General features: G+C 37.5%; 2 protein-coding genes across 6 annotated transcripts; both read right to left on the bottom strand.

The window, feature by feature from the left end:
• Positions 1-2,518: 2,518 nt before the first annotated feature.
• Positions 2,519-4,956, bottom strand: LOC126800435 (cullin-1-like). 5 transcript variants are annotated; one of them, XM_050527806.1, is made up of 9 exons: positions 4,842-4,947; positions 4,608-4,657; positions 4,129-4,294; positions 3,880-3,979; positions 3,595-3,780; positions 3,418-3,465; positions 3,128-3,335; positions 2,965-3,038; positions 2,519-2,857 (listed from the first exon to the last, which is right to left on the bottom strand). In XM_050527806.1, the coding sequence occupies exons 3-9, from the start codon at positions 4,257-4,259 to the stop codon at positions 2,801-2,803; spliced, it is 804 nt and encodes a 267-aa protein (XP_050383763.1). In that variant the 5' UTR covers positions 4,260-4,294; positions 4,608-4,657; positions 4,842-4,947; the 3' UTR covers positions 2,519-2,800. The 5 variants fall into 5 exon arrangements, with proteins under 5 accessions (XP_050383763.1, XP_050383760.1, XP_050383762.1 ...); XM_050527803.1 differs by having other exon boundaries at positions 2,519-2,808; XM_050527805.1 differs by having other exon boundaries at positions 2,519-2,790.
• A 5,614-nt stretch (positions 4,957-10,570) lies between these two features.
• Positions 10,571-11,157, bottom strand: LOC126800438 (small polypeptide DEVIL 4-like). Its single transcript, XM_050527810.1, has one exon. The coding sequence runs from the start codon at positions 11,054-11,056 to the stop codon at positions 10,907-10,909; it is 150 nt and encodes a 49-aa protein (XP_050383767.1). The 5' UTR covers positions 11,057-11,157; the 3' UTR covers positions 10,571-10,906.
• Between the last annotated feature and the right edge of the window lie 5,177 nt (positions 11,158-16,334).

The following is a 16,334-nucleotide window of genomic DNA, read 5'->3' as shown; positions in this document are numbered from 1 at the left end:
GAATATATATTTGAGTGTATACAGCACATATTTAAGGTCTATACAGCAAATAATTCTCAGACATAAATTTAGAAAGGCTCGGGCAGAAGGGGATTCCGCTTTTAGATGCTGTTTAAAGGACAGTTGGGATTAGATAACTTCGTACAAAGATGATAATTAAGCATGGACAGAAGTGGGTACAGCATGCAACCCATATATAAAGTCCGGCCTTCTTTTTCAGCTTTGGCATTTGGACAGAGATACATACTCAAATGATCAAGCAGCTCGATCATTAGCATCCCGTTGGTTGCCATTTCCTTTTCAATTCCACTTTAAATCATGTATAGAAATCAAGTCACAGATGGACAAAAATAATGGCGGTCCATAGTCATTAGCTAGGGTGCTCTTTTATCTTAGCTTGGAGCTATTGGGCATTGGTTTTATGAACCCTAGCTAGGGACTAAATATATCTGCCATAATATTAAGCACCCACCACATGCATCAAGTCGCTAGCTGCTCCCTTGTGGTATATTGCAGTGCACATGCATGGTCGATCGTGAAGGAAAACCCCTAAACTTGTTCTCGCTGGTTTACCATAATTTCAAACGGCCAACTGGGAGAACTGTACGTACCTCCAATTCAACTTCGAGCCCGGCTATTATCTCCTCAATTAATTGAAATGATTTCTTGAATTATGTCTGTTTATAAATGGCGACAGTACGAAGTCTATATATAAACTGATTCAAGCCAACGAAACGCTGAAGTAATTAATAAACTGAAACCTTTAATGAAGATATCTAAAGTTCCTGTTCATCACAAGCAGCCTCAAATGTCTGATATCTACTGGAAAGGACGTACGTACTTGCTCAATACTCCTTTTGACCAAAAGAAAATAAGTAGACGACACTGAGTACGTATGAATTGAAACAAAGGTATAGAGCAAAATAAATTTGGTTCTATCTATTTGTTTGGAATTATATATACTTCTCTAATGATCACTTGATAAGGATCAATACTTTCTGTATAAGCTATGGATATTTCTCAATATGCTAATGATTAATTCGTTGGCATTAAGTCTAGATTCAGTGTCTCGTTCCAATTACAATGGGAGATGCATGCTCCAGTACAAGACACTGGATGTAGAAGAGGCATTTGACAAGCTTGGTCATGTAATTATCAAACACAATGAGGCATATCAATCAAGACACTGAATCTAGACTTAATGCCTCTTCTACGTACATACAGTTATGTTAATCTCTTATATTTTGGAGAAGAACTGTATGTAGAAGAGGGGAAGCAAATTTGCTCCCCACCTATATTTTCTCACCTTCATTCCCATTCATCTTCATTCCCACTCATCTATATATCTGACACATATCCTTTACCCTTAACCATACTAACCATGGTTACTTCACATAATTAGTTTTATTTATTTTCTGATTTTATCTAATTTTTTCTTTCTATCTCTTTTTAAAAACAAAATATCAAATCCCAATATAATTTTTATTGTTGAAGTAAATAAGCATCAAACCCTAATATATACCAACACTTAATATATAATTTTTCTCTTTTTCAAAAAGAGAGTAACGAGTTTTTGAAAAAAAAAATCAATTCAAGTATGATTATATATTTTTTGCAAGTCAATCATGTAAACTTGGAAAAAAATAATGAAAACTTTCAAAACACGGACATAAATGGAATGAATTATTAGTATTGGATATTTTGTTTTCAAAATAAAAAAAACAAAACAAAGAAAAAGCTTAGATAAGATCAGAAAATAAATAAAATTAATTATGTAGAATACCCAAAGTTAGTGTGGTTAATGTTAGATGACATGTGACAAATTTACTTATGTAGAAAATAGATAGGTGGGTAGGAATAAAAGTAGGAAAGTTTGGGTAGAGAGCAAATTTACTTCCGTAGAAGAGGCATGTGACACACTACTAGAACAAAACCCTAAAGTGACGAAATATTTTCGTCACCTAAGAGTATTATTCGTCACCTAAGAAGTTACGTGACGAAATTTTCGTCACCAAAGGTTCGTCACCTAAGAGCCATGATTGAAGAACTTAGGTGACGAAATAAAGTGATTCGTCACTATACCGGGAACTTACACCACGATTTCTTTTTCGTCTCTATCATTATAAAGTGACGAGACTTTTTCGTCACCATAACCCTAACACTACGAAACATGTTTCGTCATTACTTCGAAATCCCTCCGACTGCTGACTATTTGGACATCCATGTAAGGCCACGACATTTTAACTTTCGTCACCTTAGTGTAATATATTTTATTGAAGCTGTTTTGATTAAATTGTTTAATTGTTTATTTTACCTTCAATATTAATTAAAAGAATACAAAATTGAGCAAAACTATATATATATATACATACATTTCATAATCAAGTTCATACAAACCATTCCAAAATATATAAACTACTAATTAATTTCAACTTGTTCATACAAAATATATATTCAAAAACAAACTAGTGACTTGATTATAATAGTTTACTAGACACAGACTAGGAAACTGAGGCAATGTTGATGGAACCATTGCCTTCATCATCACGGGGCTGCTGTTGGGGGGGAACCGGCAGCTGTATGCCAAACTTGTCAGAGAGAAGCTGCTCCATTTGTTGAAGACGAGCCTTAATCTGTGTGTTCTCTTCCCTGGTCTCACGAGCTTCCTCCTTGGCTTGTCGGGCTTCCTCCACAGCTTTATCAACAATCTCTGCAGCTCGCCTAGAACGTGAAGTGCCGGTCTTGTCTGGCCCCTGGCTCAAACCATGACTGCCTGCAAAGCCCATTCCCCTGATCTCGTTCATGTTTCTATGTTTAAATGTTGTTTCAAACACATTTGCTTGAGTTTGTAGTTGGTCTAAATGAAGATCAATATCTTCTTCAGCCAGCAATACTTACATACCCCAAATTATTATATACTCGTTAAAAGCAAACTAACAAACTTATAACTACTTATTAACTGACCTCAACCAGCTTCTGCTCACTGCTTGAATGCAGGTAATGAGAAACTCTGTCCCTCTCCCTTCTCAAACATTCCTCTGCCTGTATAGGGTCACAAGAGGCATTAGACAACATACTGGTCTATGAACTCACCTCACCAAAAAAAAAAGCATATCTAAATGTAAACTTGCCTTCAGCATATAATCTGGACAAGAATCCTCCAAAATCCAATTTGATGCTTTACGAGAATAGTAGTCACCAGTATCGTTTAGCAGTTGTGTTTCAAAGTCCTGTTCATAAGAATCCATTTGCCCCATGCCAATCTCAACAAAGATGTCTATCACATTCTTCAATAGCGCTCTGTCAATCTGCTCTCCTTCACGTTCTTTATCGATCTGGAAGTGGCGGTCAAACAACACTCATTGAATGACAAGATCAAGATATTTCTCAGTACAAGATCAGGACTAATGAACTTACAAGACCAATCACAGCAACTCTGCCATTAGCATTTACCTCCCGGTAAACCTGAGACCACAAATTAAGTACATCAGTTATTGAAGCGACGCCTGGTAGTGACAATGATTTAACAGAATATTATAAGCAAGCCAAGTCCTACTGTCCTTTGATAAGAAATATTAGAGAGACATGACTAACCAGATCACGAAAGCAGGAGAGACCAACTTCATTTAATGCAGGAAGCGACCTACGCGCAATGAAGTAACGATCGAGATAATGAAAGAAGCGTGATAGCCACCTAACCATAATCTTATGATTGGCCCATCTTTGGACAAGCTCCCGCAGCATGAACTCATCATGCTTTTCTCTTAAAGAGGGCATCACCTGTGTAATAAACAACCAAATTTTGATATATATTTCCAAGTAAGTTCAGATAAAAGCATGTCACTTGCATGATTAATAACAACAAGCTAAAGTTCTCACCGTTGAGGTAATGTATTCCTCAAATGCCTCCTTGTACTTGTCATAAAGCTGTTGAGAATAATCATATGGGGGCTTTTGCGTACACATGTTATAGATAGTTCTGTACTTGTAGTTAGGGAAAATTCACCTCACAGCACAATAAAAATTACTTCACAACAGCCTTGATGGAAAAATAAAAGACGCAATACATACATAAACAGCAGTATCAAGAGTCAAGACCAACAAATACGAATCATGACTAAAGGATACGTGTAAAGCATCATGTATTCCTCAGAGTTGAACTGAGCCTCTGGCAATCCCTCTAGAATCCTCTTCAGCTTGGTGATCCCCTTCTGCATGTAGTCCCATCCTTGATCCAATTCGATAACCTTGGGCTCCATTTCTGTGAATAATTATGCTCGACTCCCAACTGCAACTTTATCAGCATAATTCAAAACAAAACAAAAACTGATAAGAACCTAGCCTATAATAATAATAATCACGAATTTCATAACCACCATCACCAACACACAACCACAAATCGAAAGGCAACGACAAAAATGAGCTTTAATCAGACCAAAACCACCTCAAATATTTTCGGCGTATTGAAATTAATAAACAAGCTCAACAACACAGGGAAAACCTAGATATGTGACAAAACAACATGCACCGTCAACATTCACTCGACACAAAAATGCGCAGAGATTCATCATCAAAAAATTGAATGCGAAAACAAGAACCGTATATACCTAGAGAAACCGATCCCTGCGAAATAAAGCATATCACACAGCAAAGAACCCTAGGCCAAACCAGAAGCGAACAATTGCAGGTCAGAGAATCGAAAATGTAACCATTACGAAGAAATAAAAAAGAGGCAAAACGACGAAGCAAAAAACCAAACCCTGGGAATCGTGCTAGAAGGTAAAAGAGAGATGCCTATGACAATCGAACGGAGAATAGCCGGAGAGGATGTGAGGGGTTACCTTGGATGGGTGAGATTAGGATGAAAACCTAATCGGAACAGTGCGCTGGAGAGAGAAGAGGGCTCGAGAAAATTCCCAAATACTACGAACCCTGGAAATCGCGGAGAAAGAAAATGGAGGACGAGACTGACTGGGAGACGGGTATTTCTTTTTTTATATAGAGGAAGCGGAGTAATCTTATTTGATGAAATTTTCTTAAGAATTCTATTTTTACGAATATAAGTTTTTTAAAATTGTAAATTTTTTATTTAGATATTATTTTCTGAAATTTTTAAAAATGTAGATCATAAAAAAAATCATATTACACAAATATAGGCTGTGTTTGCTAGTACTTATTGGGTACGGTGATTATAAGCTAAGCCTTCTATTGCATTTGGTAATCCAACTTCTTGTTAGCGGCTTCCAAAAGCAATGGTTTTTCTCATCTAAAAGCCGAAACTGTCTCACCCCTCCTTTTAGAAGCAGAAGCGTTGAAGATTACTGTGGCGCTATTTACTGTGCTTTAGTGAAAGTTTAAAAATACCGATTTCTATCTTCACTTTCTCACTTCCTCAAATCAATTACACTCACTTGCCACAAACCCTTGTCATCAATTATAGGCAGAGCAGCTTCTCATTACAAACACACAATTTCTCCATTTGACGTTTCATCACCCTCGCCTCATTACGATTCTTGGTTCGTAATTGAAGATTGAAGACAAGCAAGGTGCTTGGAAAATTTGCATTAAGGTTAGTTCTTTATCTATTTCAGTTTCAAATTTCTTTGAATCTGATGAATATTTGAGATTAGTTTGTTCTGGGTTTGTGTGATAAAGTTTACGATTCTGTTGGCATCTGATTCAATCAAAACTAGGTTTTGCTCAATTGTTTATATAATGAGATCTATGTGTGTTCATTGCTATGTAAACGAAAAATGGTAGGTGCTTATGAGGTGATCTTTGTTGCTATCTACATTTTATAATATGTGGCTTCTCTTATGTTGTTGCTTGTCTATACTTTGTTTCAGTCTTAGTGCTTATGTGACTTATGTGAGTATTGATGTCATCCATATCAAAGAAGGCTTGCAGCTGTGGGGAGGAAGAGACTTAGTACTGATACTTAATTTTTGATGTTTAACTATAATATCTTTGTAATAGAAATTGTGCTTCATTATTCATTGCCTTTTTTGAAAAGATAGAAATTGTTAGCAACTGCTTGTGGGGCGGCAGACATGTTGATATTGGTTCTAGGGAAAGAAAGACTAGATCTTAGGATGCATAGGATTCTGAATGCCACTGTACACTACGTGCAACAGAAAATTGAAGAGCATCCCCAATGTGTGGGACGAACCAAATGCATAAATAGGGTTGACTGGTTCTTTCGAGGTCCAAACGTTATCGGAAATATGTGATTTTTCAACCACAACTGTATTTTACTGTACCGGTCACATCTTATTTCACAAGGTTTTTACAAATTTTATTTTCTAAGTATAGTTGGTTCACAAAGTTGTGTAATTGCATATAACCTATTAAATAAGATATATAACATTAGTACGCACGTTGTGGTGTTTACCGCTAAAATTCACAAAATCAAAAATATCGACCGTCTGATGTGATTATTATAGTTAAATGTGAGCATGGTAAAAAATTCATCCCAATTCGGTAACGTTAGGGGATCAATCGAATATTAGTTTATTATCATTGGTATTTTTATTTATTTATTTATTTAAGTGACTACATAGGACACAATATTTTTTTCGTCACCTAAGCGAAAACACTATACCCACGAAGTTTGATCTCGTCACCTAACAAGTACAACACTATGGCGACGAAAAAAGTAATTCGTCAGCTTAGATATAACTTAGATGACGAAACAACTTTTCGTCAGCTTAGCACTCATTTTAGATGACGAATTGGCTGACGAAACAGCAATTCGTCACCCTTATTGACTTAGATGATGAAATATTTTACTTAGGTGACTAATTATTTTTCGTCATCTTAGTATTGTCTTAGGTGACGAATGTTTTTTATTTCGTGACCTAAGAATATTTTTCTAGTAGTGACAAGTTTGGTCATGTAATTAATTCAAGAACTGAGGCATATCAATCAAGAACTTTATGTCTCTATCAGGATCGAAAAGAAACTCAAATGACATTAATTCAAGAACACTCATATTATTCAATTACAAGAGTATATATATATATATATATATATATATATATATATATATACACACACACAAGAATTCTCAGGTGTGAATTCGTTGTTTCCAGCGACGGCAGGGCGGACCATGACAGCCACACTCCCCACCTCCCGGCAGTCTCATCTCTATCGGCCGGAGCTCCATCGGTGATCCATGTCAGCCGAAATTGATCAATCACCGAAATTTGCCAAGAAACTTGAATTTTACAGATTCCGACCATCGTGGGTTGCCGATGGAGTTCCGGTTGGCACATACGGGATCACCAGGAGGTGGAAAGTGTGGCTGTCGTGGTCCGCTCCGCCGTTGCGGCATGCCGTTGACGGAAACAGCGAATCTGCACCGTGTGGACGTCCGTAGCCAAGAACGTGTGTATATATATGTCTATGTTTGTTTCTCTGTACGTAGTTGGTGAGATTGTTGTTTCTAAATCGATAGAACATCTAACTTTATGTATAGCGCATTATCTTAATTATAAGTAAAGATGTTTGTACAATTAATCAAGAAACAAGATTATCGAGGTTTATGCTAGATATGTATGATCGAAAAAGGTGAAGAATACAGTTTTAAAGGAAAGCTCTACAGCCCAGAAAATCATTTCTTAAATCTTAATTGATTGACAACATAGTATGCACTATGCAATGATCTTATCAGGAAACTCATTTCTGAATATGTCAGTTAGTCAGTATGCCGAAGGCCTCTCATTGTTCATCTTCAAAGGGTTCTTGGGCCAGGCCTCTTTGTGGTGATTACTACTAATGCATCATGCATGCATGCCTACAATTAATTAGTTGTCCTCGATCATCTGAGGTTGATTGCTGCCTTACTTACTTCGTTAGAACATCATATATATACTAATGTATCTAGCTAATTGTAGTCGAATGATCTCTCCAACTTTCAATCTTGATGAGAAAATTGGTGTGCCTATTGGCTTGAATGCTTGATTATCATTAGCTTTCTAGTCTTTAGATGTAGTTTAACTGTACTAAACGCTAGATGTAATTATAGTACGTTCTTGTGGACTTCAGATCGAAATCAGTAGCAGGACCAAAGTCGAGCATTTTGTTGGCATACGTTCTTTTTCAGTACTCATTGGGCTTGTTTCTATGCAAAGCATGCATCCGCATTTCTTTCATTATCCAAAAGTTTGTTGACACTGTTATATTTATTGTTCACATTCTCATAATGGTTAACTTGAGTTTCACATCCTTTTCAAGTGAACAAAAAAAATCGAAGAAAGTATATTCGTTTTATTTTCTTGTTCTTCAATGCAATATTGTAAGTTGGGGGATTTGAAAGCACAATATCAATATCATGGATTCCTAATTGGAAAAATGTTTGTTCACTATCAAAGTATCAAGCCAAGGCTAGCTGAAACCATGGTGGCACCAAGAATGTTGGAGAGTACGAGAGCCTCTTTTCAGACCTTTGTTCAGAGAAAACAAAATGAACCATCATAAACTCGTCTATTAATGAAAAAAAAATGCGTAATCTCACGATATACATTTTTTTTTTCAAAAATTATCAATTTGCAATGTAGAATGTATCTTACATCAACATACCGCCGTCTACCTATATTATCGATAGAACGCTATAAATACAAAAACAAATACATTTATTGTTAACACGCTTATAAAACCCCAAGCAATTAAGCAAAGCTCTCATACTTGGTTTCTTCGAAATCTAGCTATTTGACTACGATCTCAATAGCGACACCTAGCAGACTCAAAACCAAGCATGAAAACGTTATGCCAAGGTACGTTGAGTTAAAAGCATTGAAGATCTCTGTTGCCTATTTGCCCTTATCATCGGGGCCAGCCAGCTCCGGGACCTTAACACAACTACTATAGGCCATTACACGATATTTAGACACTAATTTTCTACCCGATAACCATTTTGTAGAATTCGGTAGGTAGTCGAAATCATTATACACACGCGTAGGTGATGAAAACGCAAACTCAAACTGGCTCAGGTCGATCGGAATATGAAACAGACAGCGTTATGTGGAGGAGACAGAGGTAGGGCTTGTGGACTAGGAGGTGCACGTGGGCGTGGTTAAAGCTGCCAATTTGACCAATCCAACTTTGTCGCCTTCCGTCAATCGCTGAAATGGCAGAGTCCTATTGGCCACCTTCCGAATCCGAAAGACGAGTGGCCACCACCAGTGGATCAAAAATTAAAATCTTGACCGACGCCCTTGCTTCTGGGCAAAAGGACCAAACCACTACTGTTTCGTATGAAGAAAACACTGTTGGACCACGACTTATCTATAAGACTACTCTTACAACATTGCACGAGTAAAGGGTAAATAATTGGAGACCTGCTCAGAGTCTCAGTGTAAATAAATTTTCGCGTTTTGCCCTTTGTTTTTCAGGTTGGTACATTCTCTTTTCTACTACGTACATTGTGTTGCTCCCGATCGATTATGCATGGTAATTAATCAGAGCATGCATGATCGATGCTATAAAAAGGGCCAGCCGTTCGATGCTTTCAGTGACTATCTACAACAGGTTGGGTAACTGTTGTATGCTGTTAATTAATCATGCATACATATAAGCCTATCTATACGTGCACGAGTTCTCGTGGCATTCTCAGCAATGCCCGAGCTATATAAACCATGCTACTGCATTCATTCATTTGGGATCGATACAATTTACCCTTAATCAGAACTAAAAAAAAAATCTCTTTTGGATTTCTGAATAAATTAGCTGGTAAAGGAGACAGTATGAGGTTAATTAATTGATCATTTGTTTAGGACCGAAGCTGAATCCAGGTGATAGAGGAAGAATTCAAATTTGTCCAATCAATCAGGTACGATCCGCATGTGATTCCACCCAGGCTTTTTCTTCACATGCATTTTAAAGATGAGTTGACAACACCATAAACAAAAATAGCTAGCTAAAGGTTACAGAATATACAAAATCTATCATCTCATCAAGCAAATGTTAAATGTGAACTGCAGCTAGCATGAGCTGCATGATGCTTATATGGAATGAACTACGAGTCAAGTTCTCGAGCTTCGATATTTCTCCTCATCATGTATAATCCAATAGCTGAGAAAAGGATTGAGCTCTGCTCGTCCAGGATATACGTACTACGACTTCTAGACCTTTAATACTTTCGGCCTCAAGTGCAATCCAACAAGATAATGCTCTGCTTAATTATTCAGCATGTACGTACCCTGATCAATATTGTACTACGAGTCTACGACTGTGCTTAATTATCATGTGTTGTTGATGTTATATAATTACAAGTCTTAAATGTCTGTTAGTTTCGGCCGGTATATGTGATTTGAGTACACGACTCTCTCACAGAAAAAAGCCATTGCCTTAAACTTGAAACTAACCGCCAATCATTGAGCTATAATTATTATCACCTGCTTTTACAATTTATTTTGATGGTACACATCCATTTACGTAAAAATGCAATTAATTAGATGTATGACCCAATTGATCAAATGAAGTCAAATTTATATAGTTTCAGTGAAACCTGGTCAAATGTTCGCACTAGCAGAGAGAGAGAGAGAGAGAGAGAGAGAGAGAGAGAGAGAGAGAGAGGTAAATACTTAATTTCAATTGTAGAAAACTTTGTATCCAAAAACAAATTGTAGAAAACTACAAATCTTAACCATGATTCATGGTTCTGCAAAGAAAGACTACCACTACTAAGAATTTCTCATTTATATTTACACTAGGATACTGTGGAATGGATAGAAAGATAAAGATCGAGATCTAGCTAGGCGATTAATGAATCCCTGCATTGCTGCACAGACAAGAGATTCTGTGGAAGCACTAAACCCTAAGCTTGCTAACTATACCCTTCAACTGGGCACTAGGAGAGATTCAAGCTAGGGACTCCTCAAGAAGAACTAGAATTGCAGTACATGAACTAGTCATGCCAGCAGAGAAGCATAACCACACATCTTCTGATGATGTAGAGCCTCCCTTTCTGTTGCCTGAGATATCCTCCCAGCCCTCTGCTTGAAACCTTCGACCTCTTGTTACCATTTGACGAGGAAGACGACGACTCGGATGCCATTCCTGTAAGAGCTTCAAAAATTCTACTGATTTCTGTAAAGAAGGAGATTGACTTAAACACTTCTGCAGTGGTGCTGTGTATGTTTGAATGGTGAGGTTGAGCAAAGAAGAAGAAGAGCTTCATATAAATAGAGGGCAGCTCTTGGAGAGTTGGAGTGGTCCAAAGCTAAGCTCCAAATTCAATTAAGAAATATACCTAACGGCCTACGGGCCCCAACCGGTCCCAACTCATATTACGCAGGATTCCCAATTCCATGCTTATCAAGTTTTTCCAAAATCCAAAATCAGTCCCCTCTAGCTAAAAGCCTCCTACAGATAGATAGAGACACGTCATCGTCATCTTCCTCAATATTTACGTGGGCAATCAACTACCCGGAAAGTTGGGGCCATTGAACCAAAAAAAAAAAACAGAAAAAGAAATAGCTCTAGCTGGGGAGAGATTATTAGTTTCGACGATAACGGCAGACTCACAGACTGAGTTTTATATAAGTTGGTGAAGAAATTTGATGTTTCCTTGTCATGTCTTCTGAGATGGAAGCATCCCAAGTGGAAATAAACTAGTTTTCAAGTGACCTAAATTTATGGGATAATTATCCTCTTAAACATTTTTTTTAAAGAATTTATTTGTAGAGGGCAATTTCAAGCCAAGAAGGTCATTACATATCCATCAACTACTAACTGAATGGTAAACAAGGGTTCATGATACATGTATCATAGTGATATACATGATAGATCTACACTATGCAAGGAAAAAAACCTACACTATGATAAACATGGTTTTGGCAACAAACAAAATAAAAACTAACAACAAACTAGAGTTTGAACAAAAAAAACCTCAGCCTCAAACAAAGCAATGAGCCAACTAAACTAAAAAAACAAAAAAAATCATGCCTCCTCAGATCTGACCCACTACTCATGCCCAAAGTCTCAGTCTCGGCCCAGATCCGAAAGACCCAGGCTCGATCCAAATGCACTCTTCGATCCCTCGACGCCGCCGATGCCCAGAGCCTTGTGCTGCCATCACCACAAAAACCGCTACCACCACAACAAGGTAGCAACACCACTGCCTGATCTGGAGGCTGAGATCTACACATGTCATCCAGGTGAGGAGTATGCAGCCATGCAAAGCCCGCGCTGCATCCAAACCTAAAAGAAGACTGGATTAGCGATGCCTACCTCCGATCACTATATCCCTTCACCACAGTTGCCGATGAGCAAGCCTTACACAGTCTTAACCTGAGCCGCCATCGAAACCACAACGCGAACACATAAACCCCTAAGCTGGAGCCCCTTGCCGCAAACACAAACCAAGAGGTTAGCAGTAAACCTCATGTCGCCATCACGAACACTCTGCCAAGGAGAAAGGTAGCGCCGCCACTCGAGATCGAGATCGCTCCAAAAAGAACGAAGCTCTCCCATTTTGAATGTTTTTAGTGTTGGTCAATCTCCTCTTAAACATATATACACATTTAACCAAGGTTCAAAATATCGGTATCGGTAGATATATCGTTTTTTTTAAGGGAGATATATATTAGAGATATATCGGGGATATTGGAAAAAATATATCGTTCATGTTTCGAAATTATTTATTTATTTATTATTAAATTACATATAAAATATACAATAATTAACTTTATCTAGTACCAGAAAAAAGGCTCTAGGTGCTTGAAAAGACACATGTTGGTCAACATAACTACAATACGTTGTCCAAGACATACGAGACATATAGTACGAATTGTAATAGTTAACATGATAGTCATATATCTCTTTCGAGTTATCGACAATTTCTTCGAGAAATGGATAGTAAAGATAAATCAAACTCGATAATTGATCATATACTTCTCTAAATTGACCATAACCGTAAATAAGATAACCAGATTGATAGTTTGACTTTATGTAATTCGTTTGGCGTCCCACTATGATCTGTGCGCTATTAATATAAAATCAAAACTTAAGGCAACTGAAGTAACATCGGATGAAATACTTTGATCATTAATGGCTCCTCTGTAGCGACCCTAAAATTTCAAACTTAAAAACTCAAAATTCCAAAGTCGTTAAACACTAAACAATTTCACTGAAATCGAAATCATTTAAAATGCCCAGCGGATCATTACTGGGTTCTCAATACAACTCAGAAGAACCAATTATTACAACCCAAATTATAATGCAATATTATAACAGATGGAATTGCGTAATCCTCACAACAAACTCACAAGATAGTCACACAAAATCCTCACACAGGCTGGAGATAAATAACTTCAAGTCCTCTGAGCGGTCCGTCAATTCCCGCTAATCCACACCTGCGGAGTTATCCACTACACCATCGAATTGGTGCACCGGGATTGTAAACACAAACCCGGTAAGCTTTACAGCTCGTATGAGTAAAATGAAAATATAACTCGCATATTAATATATATACGAAAATCCACAAATCAAACAAATATAAATGCACTCATGAGTCAATGGACGGCCATCTGGTTGTCCCAAAGAAATATGAAAAGAAGTGCTCATGAGAAATTAAGTAACCCTTCTGGTTACCCAAATGCATTTATAATACGGGTACCAAGAACGCTGGTACACATCTGTTACCCCTCTCGTAATACACCGCCGATATTGGATAGCCACCCGCTACCCAACATCCAAAACAATCTGAGTACCCATGAGCAGATAACCACCCGTTACCTCACATGCAGTACTAAGGCAGACAGACTAGAGCTCTAACTGTATCGTAACTTTCGCCCGGCCAAAGGCTAGGTTCCGACTTGCCAAACACGTACAATAATCTCACATCATATTGTACCAAATCACGTCCGAAGACAAATCAACATTTTAACAATCTCAATGTTAAAATCACGTACAATAATCTCACATCATATTGTACCAAAAATCAAGTCCGAAGACAAATCAACATTTTAACAATCTCCATGTTAAAATCACGTACAATAATCTCACATCATATTGTACCAAAAATGAAGTCCGAAGACAAATCAACATTTTAACAATCTCCATGTTAAAATCACGTACAATAATCTCACATCATATTGTACAAATCAAAATCACATGCTCGATATATAAATCTCGTCATCAAAATGACATAAATCACGATAAAATCATAACAGTATATTATATAGCAAACTATATATATATGTATATATTTACCATTTATACAATATATATAATCCATTATATCATATACATGTCATATTTCATAAACACGTCCGAAGACAAAACGTTTTAACAAACACCATGTTAAAACCACGTACAATAATCACACCTCATATTGTACAAATTAAATTACATGCTCAATATTTAATTCTCGTCATCGAAATGACAAATTCCAATGAATTTATAACAGTATATAATATAGCAAATTATATATATATGTACTTATTACCATTTATACAATATATATATATATAATCCACTATATCGTATACATGTCGTAATTCAATATTAAAAACTCTTGTAAAATCTTGAATCTCCGTAAGGGTAGATTCGTAAATATGTGAGATTTTACTCACCTTCTTTCCTGCGTGCAACTTCCACAACCCTGAAAGTAATTTCCTCACTCGTTTCGTCAGTCACCTAATAGCACGATAAATGCTTAGAAAATGATACTTAAAATATCAGGTGACGAGTTCAGCACAGCTAAATGTTGTTCATAAAACATTGTTCACGGAACACTGTTCATGTTTACTAATCACTGTTTTTACTAAACCACTGTTCACATTTACTGTTTTACCATCACACTGTTCAAAGTTACTGTTTTACCATGACACTGTTCACATTTACTGTTACAGATCACTATTCACAGTTACTGTTACAGATTACTATTCATGCGGAGTTACTATTCACAGTCACTATTCATTCAGCGTTACTGTTCACCGCCCGCCACCAATCATCACCAAATTTCACCACCACAACCTAAACAACATTTCCAACAACTTCCTAGTTGACACCAAGGTCTAAATCCGAGTCTAAACAGTCCAAACAATGAAGAACATGAAATCGGCACTATTCACAAACCCTAGAAATTGAAATTTTGATTCGGGTACTTACACTTCGATTTGGCTCGATTCCTTTTGTGGGAATGTTGCTGGGACTGAGACAAGCAAAACCCCCCAAGAATCTCGAGCCATGGTGGCCGGAGGAGGCGGCGCCGCCACAGCAGTAACTTCCGGCGGTTGCTACACCGTGTGTGGTTGTCGCCGGAGTGCAAGGCGTAGCCCAAAAGATGGAGCTCGTCGAGCCCGTCAGTTTGATAGGTGGCACGACACGAGGCGACGTCGGATGGTGGAGAAATCGGTCGGAGAAGATTTTTGGGTCGGGTGAACAGTGCCCGAGCTCGGGTGAACAGTACCCGAGCTGATTTTTAGAAAAATCTGATTTTCTGATTTTTAATCTCCTCTTCTTCCTTTTATACTATTTCCAAAATCGGAAACAAACTTCCGACGTTAATAACGTTCGCGTCCGACGTCCGATTTGAACGCATGATGTGTCTACGAATTCGTATCGATGAGCTCTACGACTTTCGTGAAGGAAGTTTTCGCAACCGAGCGACGGAATAAAAGTCGATCTATACGTTGCGGTAACGTTACGTTTTCTAATTAAACGATCCGAGAACGTTTCCGTTTTCGTTTCGAAATGTCGCAAACCTCCAATTGTCGTCTTGAATTAATTTCACAAGTTTAACACTTTGAAAATACTCGACATTTAGTTTCTAAAAAATTCAGGTTATTACATCCTCTTGTCCTCCTCCCGCACCTATTATGTTGTTGCGCACCATGACCACGTGCTCTAGATCCATGATCCTCATCTTGGGTAACATGATCAAAATTGCTTTCACAAATAAACTGCTCAAATCCTTCTCGTACATAAGATTGTCTATATTCAAACCTTGTATCTCCACCACCTTGTACACCACCATCACCATATTCAACCTTACGCTTAACTGGTTTTAGCCTTTTAGGCAATTAAGCTCAGGCTATCAACTTCAATCGCCTTTCACATTGTATTTTCAATCTCCAATGCTCATTGCTCAGCGCGCTTCAGTATTATCTAACTGTATTAGTGCTGCTTTCATGTAGCTGCAATTAATTTCTTTGGTCAGGATCGGTTGGGACTTAAAATTATTATACGGGACTCAAGCTAGTGCTACGTATCAATATATGTATGTGATTTTTTATTCGTCGCCATCGGCCAAGTACGTACGTACCTCACTGAAAGTACTACAAAGCTGCCACCTTAATTAGATAAATAAATATTTATTATAAGTAAAT

Source organism: Argentina anserina, chromosome 6 (assembly GCF_933775445.1).
Source record: "Argentina anserina chromosome 6, drPotAnse1.1, whole genome shotgun sequence".
Lineage (NCBI taxonomy): Eukaryota > Viridiplantae > Streptophyta > Magnoliopsida > Rosales > Rosaceae > Argentina > Argentina anserina.
The sequence above is the reverse complement of the archived record's forward strand: the minus strand, read 5'-3'. Positions and strand labels throughout refer to the sequence as shown.

Coding starts and splice junctions, on each gene's coding strand:
- LOC126800435 (XM_050527804.1), bottom strand. CDS start 4,259: ATGGAGCCCAAGGTTATCGAATTGGATCAAGGATGGGACTACATGCAG. Junction 3,336..3,417: donor GAGTTGCTGTGATTGGTCTT/GTAAGTTCATTA, acceptor CGCCACTTCCAG/ATCGATAAAGAACGTGAAGG. Junction 3,039..3,127: donor AGATTATATGCTGAAGGCAA/GTTTACATTTAG, acceptor CTATACAGGCAG/AGGAATGTTTGAGAAGGGAG.
- LOC126800438 (XM_050527810.1), bottom strand. CDS start 11,056: ATGGCATCCGAGTCGTCGTCTTCCTCGTCAAATGGTAACAAGAGGTCG.